A 24,765-nucleotide genomic window follows, 5' to 3' on the forward strand; every position below is an offset into this window, starting at 1 on the left:
TTGGTCGCTTCGGCTCACGCCCTCTCCCCTGGGCCGTACCATAAAAAGAGGAGGAGAAAACCTAGATGTTTCGGACTTCTTTTTCATATTCTCTGTCCCTCGTCACATAATGGCTTCAATTATGTCAGCACAGATAGATTTTAGTAGTGGAAGGCAGAGCCATCTGGTCGGAACCCGAGCTCGGACGGAGGACGGCCGGGGCCGGCGGGGCCCCTCCCGCCAAGGTGGTGCGCTCCGGGCGGGGCCGCGCAGTCAGGCCGCCTGGGCTTCCAGTCCCGGGACCAGTCCGCCGCGAGCTGCGATGCTGTCACCCCTGTCCGCACTCCGCCGCGCCCTGCTGGCCCGCCCCTGGAGGGCGGCCGGGTGAGTGAGCACCCGCCCCGGCTGGCCCGGCATGGCGCCTGCCGCCCGGGGTCCCCACGGTCGCTGGGCGGCGCCCCTGCGCCGGACGTCCTCCCTGCGGGACCCTCCAGGCTTCTGGGTCCCAGCCCAGCGGGGTACCCAGGGCCGCTTTCTGCCGGAGCTCGCCCTCTCCCGCACCCTGTCCTTCTTCCCACGGGATCCCTCCGTCCCCTCCCCGTCGCTTTCAGTGGTCACCTTCCTCTAGCCAAGGGATCCCCTTCCCGACGCCTGCAGCCGGTCGGGGTGCTCGGGGCTGGCGTCCCATGCTCAAGAGAGTGGTCTCCGTCTTCACTCGTCTTCCTCCTCGTGCTAAACTTTCGAAATTCTCTGGCTTCCCGCGAGGATCACCTCTATTTTTAGCACACCACGCCTCTCACTTCCCTACCCTAATCTCACAGTCTGGACCCCCTCTGGCATTCCCTGAGTCCTCTCCTACCAGGATTTCACCCTCTCCCTCTCTCTTCTTCCTACTTTTTCAAGTTGACTGTAAGGCAGAAAAGACGGACTCCTCTCCTCTGTAGGTGGAATAACATTTATGCAGTGCTAGGCATTTGGCATGCGTCTCGCTGTGAGGATTAAATGGTTTGATACGTGTAAAGTGCATTAAATAGTGCACGACATGTAGGCAGTGACTGGTTATTATTGTCGTGATCATCATTATCACCTCTATTTAAACTTCTCACTCCTGGGAGGCATAGGTATTATTATTCCAGATAATGAAGAAACAGAGGAGCAGTTTCAGGGTGGAGTAGCCCTTTAAATCCAAATTTGGAAACCTGGACACGGTGGAGTTGGGTTTCTGGACCCTAGGGTGCTCAGAGACAAATGTTCCAAGAGCCCCTCCTACCCTGAGTGGTGGCAGGAGGAAGCTAGGACCCCCACTGCCCCAGGGGCTCACAGCACTCTGATGGGACTTGCATCTGAGCCGTGTCCCCTCTGCCTCCTGTGGATCTGGAGGCATCCCCTTGCCTCCCGCCTGGGTTTTGTTTGCCTGCCCCGCTGCACTCCTGGCTAAGCTCAGCCCTTTCTGAGCTAATCAATGCCCCTCTCCCTGCCCCCATGGCATAGGTTAGTTTCAACTCCTCTGTCTATCCTCGTGGGGTGGGGATAGGGAAGGACACGGGAAGAGGGCATGGGACAAAGAGGCTTCTTTTCCAAACCAAGATGGGCCGCACTTGCCAGACCCTGGGCATGGTTCCATCTGCAGGCCTCTGTGCACTCTGAGAACCCAAATGGAAGGCCCAGGTAGGTAGGGCCATGCCACAGATTCATGTGCTTACCGAGTAGCTCTCCTGTGCAGATGCTCAGCACACTGGAGGCGAGAGATAATGGGGGATTTATGGTGAGTGGGTCTGCCAGGGGTTTTCAGCTTAATGGGGGAGAGAGGTGTAGACAGAAAAAGCCCTCTAATACTGATAGAAACTGACCCGTATTCTAAAAGAATAGTCCATAAACTAATATTTGCCAAGTAGTCAAGTCCCAAAGATCCAGCACTGTGCTATCCCCATCTTACAGATGTGCCAGTTGGGCAGATGCAGGACCAAAGTCACAGTTGGTCTTACTCCACGTTCATGCTCCTAATTATGAGGCCCCTGGAGTTGAGAGGGGAGAGTATTTTGCAACCAGTTGCCCAGGCTCAGGCTACCTCTTCTGACGTGCAGCTGCCTGGCCAGATGCCCGAGAGGGTTTCTCAACCTCTGCACCATTAACACTGGATCCAGATAATTCTTCACTGTGGGGCTGCTCTGCACCCTGTGGATGTTTAGCAGCACCCCTGGCCTCTGCACGCTGGTTGCCAGGAGCAGCCCTAGTCATGACAATAAAAAATGCCTCCAGATGTTGCTAGTTGTCACCTGGAGGGCAGAATTGCCCTGAGTTGCCGTAACTCCCGAACAGATGTGGTGTTTGATTATATGTCATTTGACAAACACATGGGAGATACCTGTGTGTACCATGTCTGCCTTGATGGAGAAACAATTTTAGGACATTTTTAGTGATAGCCCAGCATCCTAGGGGTTAAACTCTAGTGCTAAGAAAATCCTCATTTGTTTCAGGAACCAGCAGTGTTTCCTTCACTGCCTTGAACGCCAGGAATCTCAGCTTTGTTTTTTTTAAACACTTGTTCATGTGTTTTCTTCTTATGTTCAATATGTGTCCATTATAAAAAATACAGATGGTGCAAACAAGAGTACAGCAATCATATGTAAGCTCCACGCACAGAAGTAGCTGCTGTTACCATCTTTATGACTGTGCTTTTAACTTTCCATGCATGCATGTAGTAAAAACCATAAGAATGACTGATCTGCAAGGACAGGTTGGTCATCCCAAATCTGACCTTCTGAGCTCCGATGTGACCTCATAAGAGGGAAATTCCACAGCTGACCTCATGAGAGACCACAAACTGCAGGTGCACTAAAAATATTGCATAAAGTTACCCTCAGGCCATGTATATAAGGTATATATGAGACATAAATGAATTTTGTGTTTATCCCAGTCCCAAGATATCTCGTAAGTATGTGCAAATATTAAAAAATCTGAAAAGATCTGAAATTTCTGGTCCCAAGCATTTTAGATAAGGGAATCTTCAATCTGTATCTTTTTTTTTTTGAGTGCTGGGGCTTGGACTCAGCCTCATGCATGCTAGGCCAGTGCTCCGCCACCAAGTTATATCCCCTGCCTATACGTTTTATAGCTTTTTTCTTTTTTTCTTTGCATAGACTTGTCACCCCTCACCATATGTCCCTGGGACTCCAGAGCTGGGTCTGGTTCCTGCTAAGCCCTGGGCAAACATTGAGTGAATTAGTTTATCAGGAGCCCTTTTGTCAATAGATATTTATTGCAGCTAGTTTTGAGATAATCATATGAACAGGTGGCCTTTGAGGATGGGGATGGAGGCTGGTGACAGTGGCTACCATGTGCCTTTCATGAGGGTGATGTTACTCAGCTCCTGGCAGCTTATAATGTAGCGGTAACGCCCCCATTTCACAGCTGGAACAACTGAGGCCAATGGGAACGCAGGAACCCTTGTCCAAGGCCTCCAGCTGGGTAACTCCAGGCCTCCCTATCCTGCTGCCTTTCTCCCTGGATGCCGACTTCTGCCTTTTCTCTTCGGTGTCAATAATAAAAGAGCCAGCCAGGCAGAGTCGGCTTACAGCAGGTGCTAACTTCTGCCCCTTGCTTGCCCTAGTGCCAGACCCAGAGATGGCGCCTGCTGTCTGCTGAGGGCTTGTGGCTGCACCTGGCCACTGCCCGGGGGCCCTGCAGTTGTCCTGGGGGCTTGGGACTCCTCCCAGCGCATCTACCTGTTTGATTTTCGCAATTTCAGAACCACCCAGTGCGTGCCCAGCTTGCTGCCTCTCGCAGGGGCAGAGGTCACCCCGGGCTGGTGCATTCCCTGGGGGCTCTCTGCTCTCAGACCCTCCAGGCAGTGGCCAGCGCAGTCAGTGCCCCTGGCCTGCAGTGCCCTCCCCTGGCCACCTGAACTTGTGTAGTGCTGTGTGGCCTCAGTAAGGCAGCTCTCCTCTGGCCCTTCTTGTGTGAGATGGGGACAATCCTATGAACGGCCACAGAGCAGGCGATTGCATGGTTAGTGCCTGTGAGAGCCCGGGGTCTAGTGTGCGTTCTGTAAATGTTTGAGTGGAAGAGTGAAGAGAAGCTGCAGCTGCCACACTGCTTTTCAAGTTGTTCAAGCCCCCACTCGGCAGCTGGCGCCAGCACCCCTGGGGGCACTGTGCCGCTGACCCCAGTAGGTGTTGGACAGTGGCTATCAGAATGGCCCAGAGTGCAGAGCATGACTTGGATCCTGGCCCCACCTCTTAGAAGCTGTGTGGCCCTGGGCAGGTTACTTGACCTTGCTGTGCTTCCTCATGTTACCATGTACAAAATGAAGATAATGGTAGCAGCCACCTCACAGGGTCCCTTGGGATTGGATGAATTCACGTGGAAAGCACTCGAAGGGTGCCTGGCACCCAGAAAATTCAGCAAATGCTGCTCTGATTATCATGCCCTCCCACCAGTTGCCCTGAGTGACTGACCAGCCCTATCAGGAGTACCGAGGGTGGCTCAGGGCGAGGGCGGGGGACTCAGGAGCCCTCAGCCCCCTTTATTCTCTTAACTACTGTGGATGCGAAGCTCCTGATACCCCCGGGCTTGGGGGAAGACACCTGCCCTTCCTGGGGCCTCCCGAGCTCTCAGCCCTCTTCTTTCCTGGCAGGGGTGATGGCACAGTGGAGAGACTGTTGGCTGAGCGGCGGTGCCAGCGGACAGCCGAGTGGCCTTGGGCAAGTCACTGCCGTCTCGGGCGGCCTCTTTCGCCGTACCGCATGGCTGGGGGACTGGCCCTGGTCCTCTGGCCATAGCCTGTCTCCTGGGAGGGAGAGCTGCCTCTGGCATCTGCCAGCCGCGACTGTGAGCCGGGAGCCGTGATGGGGGCTGTGCTCGCTGAACCTCAGTTTACTCACCCTTTAAATACAGGGCCCGGCGGGCACCTCCTGCGTTTGCAGGTGGTTCCGGAGGCGACTCCTCCCCGGAGCGTGGGGCCTGCTGCTGCCCCTAATGGCAGCGATGAGCAGGAGCTGCCTTATCAGCCCCAGGTAACGCTGGGCCAGGAGGCTGAGCGCCCAGCCAGCCTCCTTCCCACTGCTCTCCTCTGGCCTCGGCCACCCGCCCGCAGGGACCCAGGGACCTGCGTTCACCCCAGTGTGAGCGGAAGAGCACAGTCCTGGGGGTCCTGTCCTGGGGCCAGTGCTGAAGTTCCATGCTGTCCCCGGTTCTCCCACGTGCTCGCTGTGGCCGGGCAGCTTGTGGGGCTCGGAGTGTCCAGTGGTGGACGGGATGGACGCGGCCGCTGCGTGACCCATAGGCGCCCACTGGGGCTGTGTGGCCATGTGGCCAGAGGCATCCCAAGCAAGGAGGCCGAGGAGAGCAGGGTGACTGGCCCGCAGAGCGGCCGGTGGGTGGGGCCCAGCCTAGGCCTTCAAGGGAGCTGGTTTTTAGAAGTGAGAAACCCCAGTGGCTGTGAGCAGAGCGAGTGCCGGGGCCCGCCTCCCTCCCTCCGTCAAACTGTCACCTTAAAATGTCACCACACCATGCCCTTTGATTGACTGAGACCCCGCGTGTTGTGGTGGCCCCACAAGATGTATGGAGCTAGAGATTGCCGTGTCCCGGTGACGTGGGGGCGCGTCCCGTGTGGGGTGCGGCAGGGGGAGCCTGTGCTGCTGGCGGGTAGTTCTGCAGGGCGCTGGGGCCCGAGCTGGACGGGGACCCAGGTGGATGGGGACCGAGCTGGACGGGGACCCGAGGTGAACAGGGACCAAGGTGGACGGGGACTGAGCTGGACGGGGACCCGAGGTGGATGGGGACCGAGGTGGAACGGGACCCAAGCTGGACGGGGACCCGAGGTAGACGGGGACCGAGCTGGATGGAGACCCAAGCTGGACAGGGACCCAAGCTGGACAGGGACCGAGCTGGATGGGGACCCAAGGTAGACGGGGACCGAGCTGGATGGGGACCCAAGCTGGACAGGGACCCAAGCTGGACAGGGACCGAGCTGGATGGCTGCTCGCGCGACTGCGCCTTTGTTATTCTGAGTGAGCTCTCAGGCTCGTGCTTCACTGCCAGACGCCAAGGCCAGGTGCGTGGGCATACTCTGGGAGGTGTTCGCGATGACAGGGACCCCATCCTTAAGAGTTAGGCCCGCGTGACTTTGGGCGTGGTCTGGAGTGGCCACTGCCTTAGCCTGTGTGGGAACCGATGGCATCCTGGCTGGGTGGGTGCTGAGGGGTGGCGAGGGTCCCACCTGCCCCTCCTCCCTCCCCGGGTTTCTCCGGTTGCATCCGCTGGCCGCCTATAGAGGACCTGGAGGCGCCCTGGCCGGGGGGCCCTTGGTGAGCATAAGCAGGCGCCCCCGGTTGTTGGGGAGACTGAATCGGGCAGACCCCGCCCTGCGCCCTTCCCGCAGCCGCCCGAGTGTAAGCTGCTCTGAAAAATCCCAGGTCTGTGTCCTGAAGCCAGGCTCCTCTGGGCTCCCCTGGGGCTCGGTGGCGGTGGCCCTCGAGTGACAGGGAGCCTGCCCCAGTGCTCGCGCTGCTCTGGCGGCTGGGTGAAGGGCCGAGGGATGGCTCCTGCCCAGGAGGCCCCTGTAGAGCCTCCTGGAGGACCTGGCAGTGATTCGTCTCCGCCTTCGTCCAGGTCGGGAGCGGCCCATGAGCCAAAGGGAAAAGCGTCTCCCGCGAGTCCCTGGGTTTTTCTGGCTGCAGTGGCTCAGGCTGAACTTTGACCTGGTCTCGGTTTCCCAGGTCACGCTCAGGATGGGACGCTGAGCCAGGGGCCAGAGATTTTCTAGGCACAGAGAAAGCCCGTGATCCTGCGGTCGCTGGAGAGAGGCCTGCAGGTTTCTGTTCCTGGGACTTCCTGGCACCGGGCAGGGCAGGGCAGCTGGTGGCCTGTGGGCTTCAGGCTGTGGTGGACTCTGGGGCTAACTTTATTCCCTCCATGGTAGGGCACCTGGGCCTGCCCTGGGAATGGATCCTTGGGAATACCTGGGAGCCACCGCGCCTTTGACGGCCTGGCCAGAGCCGAGGCTGAGTGAAGGCAAGCGTCCGGGGGAGGACCCTGCGGGGACCTAGACCCAGCCCCGATCTCCAGGCGGGCAGCAGCATCTGGAGCTGCGAGGCTGTGCTGGAGCCTCGGAGCGGTGCTGGTGTTGGTTCCAGATCTGTCGCTTGTAGAGCCTCTGCTTTTCCCACTGGGGAGCCGGAGCCAGAAAGGGCTGGAACTCATTCAGCTACTTAGTGATACCTGGTGCCATGTGCGCTCCCAGAGGCCTGGGGGCGGGGCGGAGGCTGCAGGGCTCGGCCCAGATTTCAGCCGCCCAGATTTCAGCCAGAACCTTCCGGAATGCCCAGGGGCTAGACACCACCCTTTCCTGAGGGGCCTTGGGGCTTTCTGCTGCCTTTCCACTCTGCCAGGACAGTAGGAGGAAGGGGACCGTGTGGATTGATTGATTCCTTCCACCAGGAACTGAACCTGGGGGCTCAACCACTGAGCCACACCCCCAGCCCTTTTCTAAGGCCCTGGCTAAGTTGCTTAGTGCCTCGCCATTGCTGAGGCTGGCTTTGAACTCACGATCCTCCTGCCTCAGCCTCCCCACCCACTTGGGATTACAGGTATGGCCAGCGCACCAGCTGACAGTGTGGATTTCTATGCTTTGCATTAGTAGCTCTTAGCACCATTTTAAACAGGGGCGAGCGACTTGCTCAGGGTCCCACAGTGAGTGGGAGGCCAGGCTGGCTGGGAGCTCAGGGCTGTCCTGGTCCTGGTGTTCTTCCTTTGACTGGGGGAAGGGTGTCTCTGGCTGCTCTGGGGACAGGGGTTGGGCGAGGCAAGGCCCGGTGCTCAGTGGCCCTCCTGGGTCTCGCCTGCCCTCCTTCTGCCTGGAATGTGCTGTCCAGCACTTTACCTGCCTCCTCGAGGAGCGTGGACCGCCCCCCGGCCACCCAGGCTGCTACAGTTCCGCCTGCCCTGTCCCTCATGCCAGGGTTGCCTTGTGAAATGGAGGTGTTCCTTTCCTGACTGTACCCCACACTGGGGTCAGCGGCCGAGGCCTGTCTTGGTCACTGTTGGACCTTTGGAGTCTGGAACACGCCAAGCCTGCCCATGCGGTTCTTCCTCCGGGCCCCCCACCTGGGCCTTTGAGGCCCCAGAGTCCTTCCCAGGGAGAAAGAAAAAGAAAGTGGCCCCCTGACTCCCCAGCCAGGCCACTCTGTCCTCCTGCTGGGCCTTACCAAGCCCACGGAACACCCCCTGCCAGCGGCACCCCAAGGCCGCGGTGGGATGTGGCTCAGAACCTACCTCAGAAGTTCTAAGACAGACAGAAACGAGGCCACGTGCCACCCACACTGTGCCGGAACCCCTCTCTTGCTCTATAAGGAACTGCCACTCTGTGCCCGATCACAGGACCACCCCAGCAGCCCACCCAGAGCCAGTCCCGGCCCCCGACCCTCCTCCAGATGGCCCCACCAGAGCCCAGGTCTGGTACTGGGTGTCCCCTTCCTCCCGAGGTGTCCTGGGCTTCCCCACGCGACTTGTGTTCTCTGCGCAGCCACCGACAGCCGGGCTCAGTCCCGGGGTGGTGGCTCCTGGGGGAGTCGCGCCTGGGCTGCCTGGACTCTCCCAGGGCGCTGCTCCTTTTCCTCTGAGGACTCATGACCCTGTTCCTGTGGGGGCTGCTGGCGAGGCCCGTCATGTTCACAGAGGAGGACGCGGGCGGAGGGAAGTTCTGCAACCGGGCAGGGGCAGAGCCGGCCCAGCCCTGGACCAGCAGACCGGGTCCTGCTGCCCACCTGGCGCCCCAGATGTGGTGGGGGTGGAGGTCACTGGTCATCGAGGTGTGGGGGCTTCAGCCAGGAGGTCTTGAAACCCAGTCCTCTGGGATCAGACACGAACCCTAAGCCAGCCCTCCCGTGGCTGTGAACCCGCCTCGGGCCACCCGCCAGGTGGCCAGCTACATCTGGACATTCTTGCCCATCGCACGCTCAGCTCTGGGCCAAGGGAACTGGGCTCTTCCCGTTTGGGGAGGCCCAGCTCTGGAACGTGTGCTCTTCAGCTTGGGGAAAGGAGCCCTCCGTCTGCGGGGTGAGGGTGGCACTGGGGATAAAAGGGAGAGTCCCCTGTGCTGTGCAGGATTCTCAGCCTGGTGGGGCCGCCGTGCGTTCAAACTCAAGACGACCCTTGAGTCCGGGAGGGAGTTCTGCTGGGGAAGCAGGCTCAGGAGGAAGTCCCACGCCCGAGGACGCACGGGGCAGATGGGGCTGGTGGGCCTCGGCCGCCAAGGCCAGGTCTTTCCCGGGTCCTGCCCTAGCTTTGCACTTCAGGCCCTGGGCGCCGTGGGAGGACCTGGCCGTGGCGGCTGCTGCTGACCTGCCTGCTTCTCGCTGCCCTTGTGCGCAGGCTGCGATGGAAGCACAGCCCGTCCCTGAAGGTGGCCAACGAGCCCGTCTTGGCGTTCACGCAGGGCAGCCCCGAGCGAGACGCCCTGCAGAAGGTACCAGGGTGGAGGTGCCCGAGGGTGCAGGGCATGGAGCGGCAGCCCCCAGGATACTGTGCCCACGGCATCACCCACCCATCCTGCCCCAGCCCCAGGAGGCAGCCTGGGGTCTGGCAAGGGCTGGGGCTGGAGGTGGTTGAAGTTAGAGCAGCAGGTGGAAACCAGGGGCCCTTTCCCGGCCTCTTAGGTCAGAGGTCATGTCCAGACGTTTTACCCTCAAGACGTTTTCTAGTCAGTGGTCAAAATTTAAAAATCATGAGATCTCATAAATTTCAGGTGTAGTTTTTTGTCTTTGCAATGGGTAGACCTGGCGACCCTGCTTCGCCTTTCTGCAGGGTGACCCCCGCTGGGGCAGAGTCCTGCTGTCCCCGAGGGAGCACATGCTCTCTGGGGACCCCAGTCGGCTGCCCGCACTGTGTCCCCGCCTGGGCAGCTCCACCGCAGACTCCTCACCAGGGCTGTGGCGGGAGGAGAGGCAGCCTGTGCCCACGTGTGCCCTTATCTCACCAGGCCCTGAGGGACCTGAAGGGCCAGACGGAAGCCATCCCCTGCGTGGTGGGGGACGAGGAGGTGTGGACGTCGGACGTGCAGTACCAGCTGTCGGTAGGTCCAGGGGGTGGGGAGGTCTCGGCTGCCCAAGTCCTTCTCCTCTGACGGCTCGCGAGCACAGAGCCTGTGGTCTCTGCCTTGGAGAGGCCCCTGTCCCCTCCCAGCTGTTGAGTGACATGGACCCATAAAACTTGCCAAAGCAGAGGGCACTGAGCCAGCCCACACCTGGGTCCTGTCACGGGCAAGGAGCCCGAGGGGGCACGTGGCATCTTCCGCTGTCGGGCGTGGACACTGGGGGAAAGCCGGCCCTGAGCCCCGCTGCTGGGGTCAGAAGCTGGCTTTGCCTCAGGCAGACAGGACATCCTCAGGCCCCTGGCCTGCAGGAGTGAGGGTTGGCCCTTAGCTGCATGGGGTAGCATGTTCTGGCTCTGTCCAGAAGGAACGGGGGACTGCTGGCTGGACTGGAGGGTGTTCAGTGGGCCTTGGGGTCTTGCTCCGTGCTGAGTGGGAGCACGGCGTCCATTTCCTGCCACTGAGAGACCCGGGAGGGGGTGGGCTCCCAGGCTGGCGGAGCTGGGGTCCCAGCGCATGTCTGTCTGACCACAAGGTCCACGCTTCCCCTGAGACCGTGGGCCTGTGGTCCTGGCCTTATCACCCTGTGGCAGGTGCTGAGGAGGGACAGTGTGGCTGGACCACTGAGGGCCCAGGGAAGGGAGAGAGCAAGTGTGTCCAGGGCCTTCCTGGACAAGCCCTGCCCCTGGCCTGGAGTCTCCTCCTGGACAGTGACTCTTCTTCCCTCTTTTTTCAGCCCTTTGACCACAGACACAAGGTAGCCAAGTTCTGTTATGCGGACAAGGTGAGTCCTGTCCACCCTGGGCTGGGGTGGCTGCTCTGGCCCTGCCGCCTCCTGGGACTGGACTCAGTCACTGCTTGCCTCTCACCCTGGAGGTGGGTGGGGGGCGGCAGGTGCTGAGTGAGGTCCTGGGTGGCTGACAGGGCCGGGAATGCAGCGGTGAACCTGAGCCAGACGGGAGCTGCCTGGGCCGGGGCTGGGACGTCCCCCGACACGCCCTGTGCAGTGGCAGACCCTGGTTTGGAGGGTAGATTCTGGAAGCCTGAGTCAGGGCAGTTGAGACAGATGGAAAGCCAGGCGGGGAGCTGGCATCAGGGGAGCCAGCGGGAAGGGGTGGGGTGGCTGCGGGCGGGGCCTGAGCGTGTCTGGGGCGTGAGGGGCTGGTCGGGGCGCCTGCACGGCAGCTGTGCTCCAGGCAGCGGGCGCCTCTGGACGGAGCCCAGGGCCCACAGGTCCCGAGAACAAGCTGAGGCCTCGCTAGACCGGGAGAGGAGGCTCCGAGGGACTGAGACTGGCCCCTGGTGTGCTGGCCAGCCCAGCAGGTCCCTCAGTCCTCAGGCTGATGGCAGGCAGGCTCTGAGCTTGGAGCAGCCCGGCCGGCCACAGGACAGGCCGTATGCAGCTGTGGGGACGAGAGGCCAGGGGAGCCAGCGTCCTCCCTTGGTGGACAGTAGCTTGCTCTTCGCTTTTTCCTCCCCTGGGGCCCTTGCTTCTGCAGGAGGGGGTCCCCAACCATCCCTTCTCTTCAGGCCCTGCTCAACAAAGCCATCGAGGCTGCCCTGGCCGCCAGGAAAGAATGGGACTTGAAGCCTGTGGCAGACCGGGCCCAGATCTTCCTCAGGGCAGCAGATATGCTGAGTGGGCCGCGCAGGGCCGAAATCCTGGCCAAGACCATGGTGGGGCAGGTGAGGGGCTGTGGCCCTGGGGCTCGGGCTGGGAGCCAGTGGATAACGGCTGGTCAGCTCGTGGGTGCCAGGCCCTGTGGAGACCCGCAGATGTCCTCAGGGACAAGGCTAGTGGCAGGACGGGAGACCGTAGAGTACCAGGCAGGGCGGACCGTGCCAAGCCTGGGCATCCTGCCGGTCCTGGGCCCTCTCTCTCCTCCCCCACCACCCCAGGTGGCCTCCCTGTCTCCCAGGGCAGCCAGACCCCGGTGCCCTCTACACTGCAGGTCACTCCTGGCTTACGAGCAACCACGCTGTCCCTATCGCAGGGCCGAGAAGCAAGTCCCCAGACCTTACCCCGTGCCTAGGCCCTTCTGCCCCACCTGGTAGCTCCCAGCTGCTCCGCCCTTCCCCGTAGGCCATCCTGCCGTGGCATAGCCCCTTGGGACTTGGCAGGACTTCCTGGAAGGACACACGGGCATGCTCTGCCCCTGCTCATGTCCCTCCTCCTGGGGCTTCCTCAGCCGTCCAGGGCCGCAGGGTTCATTCTTGTTCTTATATTTACTTTCACGTGGAGGGGTTAGTTCTGCTCCCTCCTCCCAGAGCGTGCTCTTCCTGTGTCGATGACGCTCGTGGTGCGCTGGGCGTGCCGAGTCCCTGCCTGTGTGCCCTGTAGTGACCCTGTCTTACTGTCCCGGTCTCCCGGGCTTGCGTGGTGACTTTGAGGAGTCTCAGAAAGCTCCTGGTCAGTGGTTCTGAGGCCATGCCGAGGCAGCTGCTGGCAGTGCGACGTGCTGGGAAAGGAGCCAGGAGAAAGGTCAGCTCCGTCCCCAGGAACCCGGCCTTTGTGTGCAGCCCACCGCGTTCCTGAAGGCCCATCCTGGGAGCCAGAGCCCAGGCTGCCTGTCTGCGGTCCCGTGTGGAGCGCGCCCTCTGCTGCACAGAGGCGGGATGGCACCCCACGCGCTGCTGAGTGGGCGCTCTGGAGGGCTGGGGAGGACACGTGGGTGGGCAGACACACGCCTGAGTGGTCACACTGGCTTCCCCTTCATTTGGCTTAAGACTCGGGGCTTCTCAGAAGAACCCTGCACATCTTAGCCCAGCTTCCTCGGCTTCTTGTCCCTGACAGGCTGTGAAGGCCAGTGACCCTGGGTGGCAAGCGGGGTCCCATCTGGAAAAGCCCATTCTTGCTGCCCAGAGACCTTCCCCAGGGCTCCCCTTTGCCATCGGGAAGAGTGGCTGTTGAAGGAGTCCCGGCCGTGGGTCTAACCAGCGAGGCCGTGCTCACCTGGGACAGAGCCGGCCCCGTCCTGCACACGAGCCCTGCCTGGTCTCCAGCTACGCCCTCCCTCCCCTCAGGCTGCTGTGGGCCTCTTTCTGGAAGGTTCTGGTCCTGGCCTGGTCTGCAGATGGTGACCGCGGGTCTGTGCGTACCGCTGGATCAGAGGCGGGTGCCAGCCCCAGCAGGGCCCAGTGCCACTGGTCCCCATCCAGCCCCGGTGCTGGCCCCCTGGGGAGGTGGTTCAGGTGCTTGAGAAGCAGGGCCTTTCCGTCCCTGTCCCCCGAGACAGGCCTGGTCAGCCCACCGAGGGCTTCCTGTCCCTGCTAGGGCTTGGCCGTGTCCGTGTGGGAAAAGGGCCAGCGGGAGGAACGTCCATTGCCCCTGAGCCCGCCCCGCGCCTTGCAGGGCAAGACGGTGATCCAGGCGGAGATCGACGCCGCGGCCGAGCTCATCGACTTCTTCCGGTTCAATGCCAAGTTCGCGGTGGAGCTGGAGGGGGAGCAGCCCATCAGCGTGCCGCCCAGCACCAACAGTGTGGTGTACCGGGGGCTGGAGGTACCCACGCGGCGGCCGGGGGGCTGGGGGGGCTCGCGCCAGCGCTCACGGCCCCTTCTTCCCCAGGGCTTCGTGGCGGCCATCTCGCCCTTCAACTTCACCGCCATCGGAGGCAACCTGGCGGGGGCACCAGCCTTGATGGTGAGGGCAGCAGGGCACTGGTCGGTCCCTCGTCCCAGCAGATGGGCCACCTGAGCCGCGGAGGCTCTGGCTGTGGGGAGCAGCATGGCAGGAGGCAGCAGCGGGGTCGGGGCTTTGGGGTGGCCAGCTGGCTTGCCTCCCAGCTCTGTCCCCCGTCCGGGGGACCCTGGGCAGCCCCGGGCTTCTCCGAGGCACCGTTTCCTCAGCTGCAAAGTGGGAACAGCAGGAGCCTGCGTGACAGGTTTATGAGGCTGGGGTGGGAGGTGGTCTGACCTGGCGTGGGGACAGGTGGCCTCTGGCAGTGGCACGGGCTGGCGAGGTTCGCCACGAGCTGCCGCTAGACTCTTGCCTAGGTGACCCGTTCCCATCGCGCCTCCTGCTACGTGACGGAGCTGGAGGAGGGCAGATGTCCCCTGTGGGCTCCCGGTGTGACAGGGAGACAGGCCAGCCCCGGCAGCCGGGCAGGGGGAGGCCAGTGCTGTCGCAGGGTGCCTGGCTGCTGACCCTGCGTGCCCAGGGACCTTATGCATGTGCACACACAGGGCACACACCAGGCGCCTACGTGCCCTGCCCAGGACTCGTGCAGCGGGAGCCTGGGGGCACTGCCCGTCTGTGCCCGGCAGTGCTCAGAAACACCGGGAGCAGACCTGCCCGGGCCCCGGAGGACCAGAGCTGGCTTCTAGGGATGAGGGCCAGTGGGCCGGGCGGGCCTCCTTGGCGAGGGCTTCCGGAGCGCAGGGAGGGCTTCTGGAAGAGGGGTCGGGCGTGGGACTTCTGGCCAGCACAGGGCCTGTGGTTCCGGGCGAGGGACGGCCGTGCTGTGGGTGGGTGGTGGGGGTCGGGGCTGGCGGCCTCTGGCCTTGTGAGTTATTTTCACACCTCCCGGCAGGGCAACGTGGTCCTGTGGAAGCCCAGCGACACGGCCATGCTGGCCAGCTATGCTGTCTACCGCGTCCTCCGGGAGGCTGGCCTGCCCCCCAATGTCATCCAGTTCGTGCCAGCCGATGGGCCCATGTTTGGGGACACTGTGACCAGCTCAGAGCACCTCTGTGGCATCAACTTCACAGGCAGCGTGCCGTAAGTCCCTGGGGCTGGGTTAGGGTGTGGTGGCCTTGTCCCTTGCTGTCTGTCCAGGGGCTGGGGCTGTGAACCCAGAGGTCACAGGCTTCCTCACTGTGTGGCCCCAGGTGGGCCACTGCACCTCTCTGGGCCTCTGTTTCTCTACCTGTTCAGCAGGAGGGGTCCCTGCCTTGCTTAGGGTTTGTAAGGGTGGAAGCGCAGCCTACGGTGTCCAACCATCTTGATTTCCATGTCCCCTGTCCCTGGAAAGGGCCCTGGGGAGCTGGAATCGGAGGGGGGAAGGCAGGGGGCATCTGAGTGGAGGTGCTGGCCGGGCGGAGCTGCGGGCAGGAGCACCCTGGACGTGTCTCTTCCCGCGTGGCTGGGGGCTGTTCTGGGGCCACCCGCTGACCCACAGCTCCCAGTAGGTGGGCACCTCCTTCACCGTCCACTCACTCGCTGACCGGGCTGTTGCCTTCCCTGCCAGGCGGGGCTGTGTGCTCACGCCGAGGTCGAGAGTGTGTGAACAGAACTCAGTCCAGCTCAGGGTCCCGGCTCGCCACCCCACCTCTTGGGGTTCCAGTGACCCAGAGACCCTCATGGGTCTGGAGGGGTGTCCAGACTATCCTGATGGTGAAGGAGCCACAGAGGTCCCTAAGCTGCAGAGGTGGCTTGAGCAGGGTCCACTTCCGGGCCCAGGCTGCGAACACTGGCCCTCCATCGGCCCAGGCCGGTGGCTCTGCTTCTTTGACTCCCAGTGGGGACGGACGACCTCCCAGTCAGGTGGCTTCATGTCAGAGTCCAGACGTGGACTCTCGCAGACCTGGTCACTCTGGCACCCCTGTCTGGAGGTGGACAGTGCTCTGGGCCCTCCCAGTTCCCCCTGGCCCTGGGTCTCCCGTCCCTGGTCTGGCCTCCGCGGCTTGCCTGCCGGGTCTCCCTGGGCCCTGCCTTCACACCCTCTATCCAAGGTGGCGGCTCTGGTGCTCCGCAGGGAGGAGTCTGGCCCGAAGCATCAGCCTGGTTAGGACGGGGGCTCTCAGGGAGGGACGATGGCCCCCAGCTGGGTAGAGATGGCAGCACGCAGGGCTGTGGGCAGATCAGGTGAGAACGCGCAGGCGACCGTGGCCGCTGCCTGCCTGCGGGGGCTGGAGCTGGGGTTGGGGGGAGAGTTCACCCAGGTGGGCCCCAGGGGGCCAGGCTGGGAGGAGGGCGGATCACGTGTTGGTCACTTTGACTCTGAGGAGCCCTCGGGTCATTTGGGCACTGGGGGCAACCAGATGTCCTTGCCGATAGCTTGGGGTCCTCCCGGGATCCCTGGGACACCTGCCGTGGCCTCTCACCCTCTGCCTGGCTTGGGCTCTGCCACCCCACTTCCATGCCCCCGGTCGCTGGGTTGGGGGCAGAGAGAATTGCTGAGAAGGGCCCTTTTCCGAAAGGCCCGCTCTGCCCCCGCAGGCCCCTTGGGTCCCTGCCTGTTAGCGGGCGGAGCGGGCCTGGCCCCCATTTGCCACGCTCTGCTGAGTAGCGGCTCAAAGGTGGGAAAGTCATAAATTAGTATTAGCTGCTGTGTCGCTGGTTCCTGGGTGATTAGCATTTTTATTGTTTTGTGGTGCTGAGGTTGGTCACAGTGCAGCCTGGGGAGGAGGCGAGGACCTCCGGGTGGCAGCTGGGGCCAGGAGCCTGCGCTTCCTCCCTCGGGACACCCCTCAGTTTGGCCTCTTGGGCCTGGGCACGGGCCAGGATGCCGCTTGCAGTCACAGCAGTGTGTGGTCCCCCCAGGCACCCGCGGTGTCCGGAGCTCTTGACTTGATGTTGGAATTAACCCCGAAACTGTTCTGCCACCTGGGCTTGTTCTCCAGGTCCTAGGCAGGGTGCAGAGTTTGAGGCTCAGAGGGGTTAAGTAATGAGCCCACGAGTGCACAGCTGTGCGTGAGTCAGCCTGGAACCCAGGCCTCTGGTTCCAAAGCTTGGACCCTCTCTGCACCGTCCTGCCGCCCAGCCCTCCTTTCCAGCACTCACTTGGCCCCTGCCACCCCGGGACCTCTGTCCACCTCCTGCTAGGCCGCAGGTCCCCACCACCCCCGGGACCCCTGCCCACCTCCTGCTAGGCCGCTGGTTCCCACTCCCCTGGGACCCTGCCCACCTCTTCCCTGGGTTTTCAGTCCCCTTCATCTGCCAGGACCTGCTCCCCACCCCCAGGACCCTCACCCCCACAGATGCCTGAATTGCTGCCCTGATACCCACCCTGTCCTCTGGTTCCAGCACCTTCAAACACCTGTGGAAACAGGTGGCCCAGAACCTGGACCGGTACCGAACCTTCCCGCGCCTGGCTGGAGGTAAGGACCGCCTCCTGCTCCTTCCCTGCAGGGCTCCAGGGACCCCCCCCGGGGGAGGGAGAAGGAGCTGTCACCAGGGACCGGGTGGGGAACTGTCCTCGGCCCCAGCGCTGTCCAGCGGCACTTTCTGGGATGACGGGTACTTGCCTACCTTCTCCAGGACCGCAGCCATGAGCCCAGGGCCAGTAGCTCCTGAGACGTGGCTCGTGTGACCGAATGGCTTGTTTCTGTAATCGTATATTAAATGTCCGTTGCTGTGTGTGGCGGGTGGCTGCCATGGTGGACGGCACAGGTCTGAGCAGGGGCAGGAATAGACGCAGAGGCCAGCTGGGTGGCGACCTGAAGAAAGGCACCGAGGCCAGTGCACTGGACTGGGGAGGAGGGAGCAGCCAGCTGCAGGCCAACTGCAGGCCTGGCTCTGGGTGACACACTGATGATGTCCCCTCAGAGAAATAGACATGGGGTCAAGGAGGTTTGGTACCTGCTGGGCCCACAAGGCAAATCGGAGTCCTCTCTGTGGGACTCTCAGCCGTTAATTCTCTGAGGCACGGGTTGCCCTTCAAGGGCAAAGTCAGCTGTGAGTGTCTCCCCACCTCCCTGGGCCTCAGAACCCCATTCCATGGCCCCATGGGGGGGAGGGGCGCCCTGGCCGCAGGCACGCCGACAGAGCCGGGGCTGGCGGTGCAGCCTGTGCCCCGGGGTGAGGTGGCGTGACCAGCCCCTCCAGGGCAGCTATGACCGTTTCCAACCCCCAGTCCCCTGTTCCCCCAGCCATCCCAGTCCAGCCTCTGAGATTGGCCTTGAGCTGCCCGGTGGAGGACGGCTCCTCTGCTCTCAGAGCCTCCTTCCGGCTTCCTCTCCGATGGAGACCCCTGTTCACCCTGTCCCAGCCCTGGCTCCCCTGCGGCCGGGGCCTCCCCTCTCCCTAACTGGGCGCTGGGCGGGGGCGGCATGCTGCAGGAAGGCCGTGCGCGCGTCTGGGTGGCCTGACTCGGGGGCTTTGATCTTGGCCTTGTCTCTGCCCCTGTGCGGGCAGTCCTGGTCCCTGGGCTGTGTGGGGGCGAGTCAGAGCTGTTGACCTCGATGCCCTTCACCCTCTGGGCCTCCGTTTCCTCGTCGGCAGGCAGGAGACCGGCCTGTCTTGTGATTCCTGGGGTGTTGTCGGCCAGCCCTGCCTCCTCCCGTGCTGGTCTCAGGCCTGTGGGCAGGCGTGGGTGGTGGGCAGTGGGCGGTGGCCGGGGCTGCAGGGGAGCCCCCGTCATGTCCCCGCCGACTCCTGCAGAGTGTGGTGGGAAGAACTTCCACTTCGTGCACCGCTCGGCCGACGTGGACAGCGTGGTGAGCGGGACCCTGCGCTCGGCCTTTGAGTACGGGGGCCAGAAGTGCTCAGCCTGCTCGCGCCTCTACGTGCCCAGCTCCCTGTGGCCGCAGATCAAAGGGCGGCTGCTGGAGGAGCACAGCAGGATCAAAGTGGGCAACGTGAGTGGCGCCGCCCGCCGCGGCCCAGCGGGTGCTGATGGGATTGGCGGCGCGGCTGAGGGGGGCCGCGGGGAGCGGGCTCGCTTGCTCCCAGGCCTGCAGGGCCTCATCTCTCCTGGGTCTCCCTCCTTTGCCTCCAGCCTGCAGAGGACTTTGGAACCTTCTTCTCTGCAGTGATTGATGCCAAGGTACGGGCAGGAAGCAGGCTGTGCCCGGGGGCTGTGTCCTGGACTGGGGGGGCAGGGGACGGGGTGACCCAGCTTCTGCTCTGAGCAGCGCGGCTTGGTAGCCACACAGCCACCTCCCGGACCGCAGAAAGGGCAGAGTCATCTGTACGCAGAGACAGCTGTCTCCACGCACCCTGGAGCCGGGCTCCGCAAGCCCCTCAATCGAGCATCCGCGCACGCACACTTCTGTGCACACATGCATCAGGCCCTGCCGTGTGCGTGGGCACACCCAGGTGCAAGTGTGCACACACACATGCATGTCCATGAGGATGCGTCTCTGCAGAGCAGGGACCCCGTGGGTCTCTGCAGCCGCGTGTGGGTCCACAGGACGTCCCGAGCACAGATCTTGCCCGTGCACGGGCTTACGCCACCTGTGCTCCAGCGTGGGGACGAGGGCCTGCCCACGCCTCCTCCTGCACACGGGCACCCCTGCTGTGGCGTCTGCCCTCAGTGCCCTCCCCGCCTCGTCCCACAGCTTGTTTCCTTCGGGAGTGAGTCAGGGGCTGCTGGAATGACCCCCAGCCGGCCTGACCCGCCCCTCCTCCACCCAGTCCTTCGGCCGCATCAAGAAGTGGCTGGAGCACGCGCGCTCCTCACCCAGCCTGACCGTCCTGGCCGGCGGCAAGTGCGACGACTCCGTGGGCTACTTCGTGGAGCCCTGCATCGTGGAGAGCAAGGACCCCCGGGAGCCTATCATGAAGGAGGTGACCAGCGGGGGCAGCCTGGGCCTAGGGGGCGTCTCCCGAGCGCAGCCTGCACAGGGCACGCGCAGCCTTTCCTTTTTGAGATGTTGTCCCATTTCACAGATGGGGACAGCGAGGCCCTCAAAGGGAATGTCTGGTGACTGGAGGGGACAGAGCCAGGTCTCAAGTTCAGGCCTCCTGACTTCAAACGCAGGGGCTCTGTCCTTGCCGCTGCTGACCCTTGCCCGTGTCCTCGCTCCCCCACTGCCCACACCAGCCACAGCCACCCAGCCACCACAGCAGCCCACGCGTCTGAGCTCTTGCTGGGCTGACCACGGCTGGGCAGTGACCGAGACGTGGTGGGGGCTGCTGTTCCCATTTGACGGATGGGACAGAGGGTCCCGGAGGTCAAGACATTTGCCCAGGGTAGCAGCGCAGGGCTGGTGGCTGCAGGGGGGCTCTTCCCCAGCCCCTGGGGGGTAGAGGGGACTGTGAGAGGCATGTCCAGCACCACCCTTCCCAGAGGCTCCCTGTTTCTGAGGGCCTGGACTGTGCTCCCAGGTGGGGGTGTGGCAGACATGGCAGGAGGCTGGCCTCTCCGCCATCCCAGAGGAAGCAGCACCTGGCCTTCTTGTGGAGGCCGAGGCGTGGCCTCAGATCGGGGACTGGGGAGTGGGAGGCAGGGCCGGGAGCCAAAGGCCTGACCTGGGGCCTCTCTCCAGGAGATCTTCGGGCCCGTGCTGACGGTGTACGTCTATCCGGAGGACAAGTACCGGGAGACCCTGCAGCTGGTGGACAGCACCACCAGCTACGGCCTCACGGGGGCAGTGTTCGCCCAGGATAAGTGAGTGGCCCGCCCTGTCCCCACCGGGCTGGTGCCTGGTACCATGCTGCCTGCTTTCTCGGCCTCCCTGCCCTCAGCCCCAACAGGCAGGCATGTGCCGGGCACAGCGCCAGGCTCTGTCACAAATCCAGATCCCGCGCCCCAGGCCTGCCGAGTCTGAATCTGCAGGGGCCTGGCCAGGGAGCTTTTGACAGGCAGGGATCTGAGCCACCTGACTGCCCCGTGGTGCCCAGCAGAGGGGCCGGGGCTGGCTCACCGCGGTCCCTGATTTGCCCTGTGGCTCCGTGTGTCCCTGTCCCGTGGAGCTGATGCCACCCTTTGTCTGCCTCTGAGAGGAGAGGGAGGCTGCGGTCTGGGACTGGACAGGCCCCTCCTCAGGTCTGCTGACCCGCTGTCCCTCCTTCAGGCCTCACAGTGGCCCTGCAGGGAGGGTGCTGACCCCCTTCCCAGAGGCTCAGGGACTCAGACACTTGCCCAAGGGCCCCCCGCTGGCAGCTGGCAGTGTCCCTTGTCCAGGTGTGGCCTCGCACTTACTGGAAGCCAGGGTGGGCTGGGCAGGGATGTTGGGGTTGGCCCAGGGCCGGCAGGGCACATGGCGGGCCCTCCTCCACTGCCCTGTCTCTCAGGGACGTCATCCAGGAGGCCACAAAGATGCTGAGGAACGCGGCCGGCAACTTCTACATCAACGACAAGTCCACGGGCTCCGTGGTGGGCCAGCAGCCCTTCGGCGGGGCCCGAGCCTCTGGTGAGTGGGAGCTGAGCGCCTGTCTGAGGTGCGGGCGTCAGGAGCGGCACCGGTGCCGAGCGCCTCCCAGGACCGGGAGCAGGGCCCTCCTGTTCTTCCCGCTCAGAGGCCGAGATTCCGGCTGCAGCCCCTTCGTCTCCGACCCACAGGCTCCAGATCCATAAGGTCCAGTGTCCTCTACTTAGCAGTGGAGAACTGAGGGCCAAGGTCACTGTCCCCCTTGGCAGGGCCAGGGCTGGACCCAGGTGGGGGGCTCTCAGCAGGCACCCCTGCGTCCCGCCGTCTACCTAAGCTGAGGCCCAGGGTCAGCACGGACCCTGCAGGTTGCAGGCCAGACTGGACGCTCCCGCTTCAGAGAGCAGTCCCTGGCGGCAGGTCCCCGGTCACCCATGCTTCTGTCCACTGTCTGCAGGACAGACTCCCAGGGCCACCTCCTCAGGTTCTACATGACTTGCTGGAACCGTTCACAGGACCCAGGAAAGTTCACTTATTGTTACCGATTTACTTCAGAGGACATATTTTTAATATTTTGAACTTTTTTCTTTTAAATTTATTTATTTTTTTAAACATTTTTTAGATATTGATAGACCTTTATTTAATTCATTTATTCATATGTGGTGCTGAGGACTGAGCCCGGTTCCTCACGCGTGCTAGGCAAGCGCCCTGCCTCTGAGCCACGGCCAGCCCTCCGTTTGTGTTCTAGCGACACGTGAAGACCCGAGCCTGGGAACTCCGTCGGTGGGGTGCCGAGTGGTGTCCCAGTACACGCACGCATCGTGCAGTGTTCACACGGGGTTCAGCGTGCCCCCCTCCTCAGGCGTTTTTATTCATTGTGACACACGCAGAGTCCCCGCTGCGTGAAGCAGACGGCCCAGAGCCCCGGCCTGTGCGGCTGTCACCCGCTCGTTGGTCGGCCCCCAACCCTCCCTCACCCGCTCCCCCAGCCCGGGACCCAGCCTTCTGCTCTCGTGATTGAGGTCACTGCTACACGTCTTTCTGTGCCTGGCAGATTTCACTTAACCCAGAGATTTCCAGTGACCTCCCTGTTGTTGCAAAACACAGGTCCTCAGTCGGTATTTATCCATGTCTTTATTTATTTATATTGGTACCAGCGATTGAACCCAGGGGCGCTTAGCCACTGAGCCACATCTCCAGCCCTTTTTATTTTTTATTTTGAGGGAGGATCTCACTGAGTTGCTCAGGGTCTTGCTAAGTTACCGAGGCTGGCTTTGAACTTGCCACCCTCCTGCCTCAGCCTCCCGAGCCGCTGGGATCACAGGTGCCCAGCTGTAGCTTCCCTCTTTACGGCTGCGTAGTACCCCGTGGTCCGTGGTTGGTGGATGCCTGGATTCCTCTGCCCCGCACACATCGGTCGCCAGGGTCTCTTCAGTAGGCTGATTTCGTCTCCTGAGAAGAAACGAGGCCCGCCTGCTGGTCAGTGGTCCTTCTGGTTTAGGTTTTTGGAGAACCTCGCACCATTTTCCCCAAGAGCTGAGCTGACTCGCATTCCTGCCAACGGTGTCGGGGGTCCCTCTCCACCTCGTGGCCGGCGCTCCTTAGCATTGTGCTTTTGAGAAGGGCCCTTCTTCCTGGGGGGGCTGCACCTTGTCACGCTCTGGGTTTGCGTTTCCTTGTGATTCCTGTGCCTGGTGTTTTTCAGAACCCGTTGGCTCTTTGTCGGCCTCCTTTTGAGCGATGTCCGTTTGGTCAGTTGCCCACTTTAAATCGGGTTGTTTGGCGGTTGAGTCTCAGTGCCTCGCGCTCTGCCCGCTGACCCTGGCCACGTGTGCCCGCGGTTCCCCCAGCTCGCTCCTCCCATCGTGCTGGCTCCTGGTGCCGTGCGGAAGCTTTTAGTTGCGTGGTCCCACTTGTCTATTTTTGCTTTTCTTTGCTGTGCTTCCGGGATCTTGTTTAAAAAAAAAAATCTAGGTCCATGCCAATGTCCTGTGGCTCCTCCCTTCCCCCGGTATTTCCTAGCTGGGGTCCTTCAGTTGAGCCCTCGGGCATTTGGAGTAGTGGAGGGGGTCTAGTTTGATCCTCCCAACGTGGCTACCCAGTTCTCCCAGCACCGTGTGTTGAAAATGCTGTCCTTTCCCCAGTGCGAGTCCTTAGCGCCTTTATCAAAGCTCCGCTGACCGTGGGTGCAGGTGGATGTCGGGCTCTCTGTCCTGACCTGTCGGTCTGTGTGTCTCTTTTTATGCCAGTACCAGGCTGTTTGGGTTCCTGCAGCTTTATAGACTATTTTGAAGTCAGGAAGTGTGACCCTCCTGCATTGTTGTTGTTGTTATTCTTTTGCTTAAGATCACATTGGCTCTTCAGGGTTTTTTGTGATTCCATGCCAAGTTTAGGATGATTCTTTTTTTTTTAAAGTGCTGTGAGCTGGGTGCAGTGGCGCGCACCTGTTATCCCAGTGGCTCAGGAGGCTGAGGCAGGAGGATCAGGAGTTCAAAGCTAGCCTCAGCTACTTAGTGAGGCCCTAAGCAACTCACTGAGACCCTGTCTCTAAATAAAATACAAAAAGAACTGGGGATGTGGCTCAGTGGTCGAGTGTGCCTGGGTTCAATCCCTGTACCAAAAAAAAAAAAGGTGTCGTGAAGAACTTCTTGCATGGCCGCTGCAGGTTGCTTCCGGGAGCACAGACCGTTGAGCAGTACTGATCCTCCCATCCATGAACGTGGGATGTGCTTCCCTTCTTTTGGTGCCCTCTTCAATTTTCTTCTGCTAACATTTTCTAGTTTTCATTCTGGAGACCTCTCGTATCTTTGGTTAATTTATTCCTAGGTATTTAAATTGTTTGTAGCTCTTACTGCTTCCTTGGTTTCTATTTCAGATAGTTCGCTCTTGGTAGCTTGGCAATGCTACTAGTCTTTTATTGTTGATTTCATATCTTGCAATTTTATCATCTATTAGTTCTAATAGTGTTTAGGTGGGGTCTTTGGACTTTTCTCCGTGTGTCCTATCTGCAGACAGGGGCAGTTCGACTTGCTCTTTGCTGCTTCGGGTGCCCCTTATCTCCCCCTCTTGCCTGAGAGCTCTGGCTAGATCCAGAGCGATGCTGAGTGAAGGTGGTGGACGTGGGCAGATCCGGGAGAACGCCTTCCGCGCCCCCACGTAGTTGAAGGTTGTTGACTTATTATGTACCATCTTTATTATGTTGAGCATGGAGAGATGTTGAACTTCATCAGGTGTTTTTTTCTGCATCTTCTGAGATGATTGTGTGGGTTCTGTCCTTTCTGCTGACGGGACGTGGCCCGTTTGTAAATATGCGTGTGTTGAACCGTTCTTGCATCCCCGGGGTGAATCTCACTTGATCATGGTGAATAATCTTTTAACTATACTGTTGGGTTCCATTTGCTGGGATTTCACTGAGGATTTTGTTTCCGTGTTCATCAGGGATGTTGACTTGTAGTTTTCCTCTCATGTCCTGTTCTGGTTTTGATCTCAGAATGTGTTTGGAGAATTCCCTTCTCTTCAATTTCTGGGAGAAATTTTAAAAGAATTGGTGTTAGTTCTTACTTACTTAAATGTTGGGTAGAATGTGCAGGGAAGCTGTCTGGTCCTGGGTTTTCTCTGGTGGGAGACTTTTATCTCCGATTCAGTTGTACTGCTTGTTATTGGTCTGTTCAGATTTCCTGTTTCTTCATGACGCCATCCTGGTCAGGGTTGGAGGTGTGGCT

The 24,765-nt window shown here is 61.4% G+C and overlaps 1 protein-coding gene across 1 annotated transcript in view; it reads left to right on the forward strand.

Annotated features, from left to right (window-relative positions):
• Positions 1-161: 161 nt before the first annotated feature.
• Positions 162-24,765, forward strand: part of Aldh4a1 (aldehyde dehydrogenase 4 family member A1) — a 29,481-nt gene continuing 4,877 nt past the window's right edge. The window contains exons 1-14 of the mRNA XM_047546632.1: positions 162-363; positions 9,352-9,445; positions 9,959-10,051; positions 10,806-10,853; positions 11,600-11,755; positions 13,422-13,571; positions 13,638-13,712; positions 14,602-14,789; positions 17,037-17,110; positions 18,393-18,589; positions 18,730-18,777; positions 19,368-19,520; positions 20,222-20,343; positions 20,970-21,088. Of these exons, the coding sequence (XP_047402588.1) occupies positions 302-363; positions 9,352-9,445; positions 9,959-10,051; positions 10,806-10,853; positions 11,600-11,755; positions 13,422-13,571; positions 13,638-13,712; positions 14,602-14,789; positions 17,037-17,110; positions 18,393-18,589; positions 18,730-18,777; positions 19,368-19,520; positions 20,222-20,343; positions 20,970-21,088 (1,579 nt within the window). The 5' untranslated portion in view covers positions 162-301. The remainder of the gene's footprint in view (positions 364-9,351; positions 9,446-9,958; positions 10,052-10,805; positions 10,854-11,599; positions 11,756-13,421; positions 13,572-13,637; positions 13,713-14,601; positions 14,790-17,036; positions 17,111-18,392; positions 18,590-18,729; positions 18,778-19,367; positions 19,521-20,221; positions 20,344-20,969; positions 21,089-24,765) is intronic.

Source organism: Sciurus carolinensis, chromosome 1, assembly GCF_902686445.1.
Source record: "Sciurus carolinensis chromosome 1, mSciCar1.2, whole genome shotgun sequence".
Classification (NCBI taxonomy): Eukaryota; Metazoa; Chordata; class Mammalia; order Rodentia; family Sciuridae; genus Sciurus; species Sciurus carolinensis.